Source organism: Triticum aestivum, unplaced genomic scaffold (assembly GCF_018294505.1).
Source record: "Triticum aestivum cultivar Chinese Spring unplaced genomic scaffold, IWGSC CS RefSeq v2.1 scaffold150765, whole genome shotgun sequence".
In the NCBI taxonomy this organism is placed as follows: domain Eukaryota; kingdom Viridiplantae; phylum Streptophyta; class Magnoliopsida; order Poales; family Poaceae; genus Triticum; species Triticum aestivum.
The window spans coordinates 1-2226 of NW_025249687.1; the positions used below are offsets into that span (position 1 = coordinate 1).

Genomic DNA, 2226 nt, shown 5'->3' on the forward strand with positions numbered 1-2226 from the left:
GAGATTCTAAACCATGGTTCGGCCGAACCTATGGTCCACGCCGTAGGATTGCCCAGCCTTCTGCATGTGGATCCGTGTACCATTTGAATTCAAAAAAGGATCAATTAAGGCCCAAACAGCCAGAGGCCTCGTTAGTCTCTTTGATTCCAGCGATTAGCTGGCACAGCCCTAGGCCTGCGGAGGCTAGTTTTTTTTCATCGTAATGATGGATGGCACACTTATCTAAAAGCTTTAGCACTTGAGCCGATGGATGTTGGGCAGGACCATGAATAAAAAAAGCTATCCTGTGCTCATTCATTTGTGGTACTGTTCATCTTCCAGGCTGCTACATATAGCGGATGAGGAGCCCATTCTGCCAACAACTCCTTTGCTCGCAGCATGAGAGCTCCATCCGGCATGGATAGCGAAGAAGACACCTCTTTAGACCATCAGCACATGGCTGTTGATCTCACTCCTGCCGGCATGGATACGCTCTCTAACAGGTATTTACCCCGTTCAGTGGCCATTAGAAAGATGCCGTCTCATGTTTGATTTACATACTTATCTTTTTCCCCTGAAAAAATTACTCAAGCACCTGCGACCCCCTCCTTTCAGATCAAACAAAGGCATCACCGAGCTATCAGATTGTTCTAATCCTGGCTGTGGTGTTGTTGATTCAATCACAGCGAATCCAGAGTTCTCAGAACTGCATTCTGGAAGATCGGCACCTAAGCGGAAAAGGTAGTACATTTTGTTTTTTTACACTGGGATTTTTTAACTATTGTTAGAAGTAGTTTTTCTGTGGTGTACGATGGTGATAATGGCATAATTTATGAACTGTCAAGTGTCGTTTGTGTTGTTAATTAGTCTTGTTCGATATTTACAGCGAGGTTTTCAATAGTGTGAACCATCAGCAAAACGTCAGGTTTTGTGTGTAAATGACAGCTAGTTTTTTTATTAGTACTATTTTAGACTATATTTGCCGCCGTTAAAATTCATCAATGTTTGTGAGTACAACAGGATGTTCTTCGGAAAACATATCAACACAGTCTTTTAAGCAACACAATCCAAAAAATCGTGCTTAAAAAAATATTTAGCATAGTTTTGTAAGCACACTTTGCAAACAGGTCATGTTTTATTACTCCTCGGTTGTTTTGTTTCTCTACGTTTTTGCTGGGTCGTTACGTTATTATAACTTTGTTTTAATACTCTATAACGGTTTTGCCGAAATATGTAGTAAACGGGAAGCGTTTGAAGGAATGGACTACAGAATTGCCCCTGCAGTAAAAAGTCCGTTCCAGAAGTGTGTGGAGCGCGCTGCTTTTAGGGGTGATGCAGATGTGTTCGTTCCAAGTGTTGGAACAATCTTTGATTCAAAGGATGAAGCCTACGATTTCTACAACATGTTCTCTTGAGAGTGTGGTTTTGGTATTCGCTATGGAAAGAGTAGCACTAATAACAAAAATTACAGAACACTGCAGGACATCGTTTGCCAGTGTGCGGTATGCATCATTTTAATCTTAATTGTTTGTTTTTGTCTCGGTCGGATTATTGGTTCATACTTTTTTTGTCTGCCTTTCACTCTGTGTCTTTACCATTATTATAGGGCAAAGAAGAAAGGCCCAACACAACAACATGCCGCATTGGTTGTGAAGCTCGTATAAGACTACATCAAACTGACGACCATGGATGGTATGTGACCGTTTTCATTAACAAGCACAATCACCCACTATCTGTGAAGTGTGGCGAGAAAAAACAGTGGAAATCACATAGCGTTATAAGTCCTTTAGCAAAGGATTTTATTCGTAACCTCAGGGAGAACAACATCAGGTTTGACCAAATATACAACATATTAGGGTCAGGTCTTGGCTCTTCTCTAGGCGTGCCTTTTAGGAAGCAGACATTGAGAACTCTCTGTGCAACCATAGCTCATGATTCCATCGCTGATGATATAGCCAAAATGTAACACCCGGATAATCATGCTACAGTAATCTCACGCTAATCTTGCCACGTCACCTCCGTTACTGTTGCTAACCTCGCCGCATTTCGAAACGGAGTCAAATTCAAATTTAAAATTTAATCAAACGATAAAAGTTTTCAAACATCAAAACAAAAATGTTCGGTGGGTGCCAAATAATACACTGGTAATTATTGTGGAGAAAACTCCTTTTTAGAAAATGCCTAAGTATTTTAAAATGGATTAAAAGGTGAAAGAAAATAAATAAAAGAAAATGCAAAACAAAACAG

At 40.3% G+C, this 2226-nt stretch overlaps 1 protein-coding gene across 1 annotated transcript; it reads left to right on the forward strand.

Moving 5' to 3' along the window:
• The first annotated feature begins 287 nt into the window (after positions 1–287).
• Positions 288–1465, forward strand: LOC123177314 (uncharacterized). The gene is made up of 3 exons (XM_044591134.1): positions 288–482; positions 595–720; positions 1217–1465. Exons 1-3 carry the CDS (start codon positions 379–381, stop codon positions 1392–1394), a joined length of 408 nt encoding a protein of 135 aa, XP_044447069.1. The 5' UTR covers positions 288–378; the 3' UTR covers positions 1395–1465.
• The last annotated feature ends 761 nt before the right edge of the window (positions 1466–2226 follow it).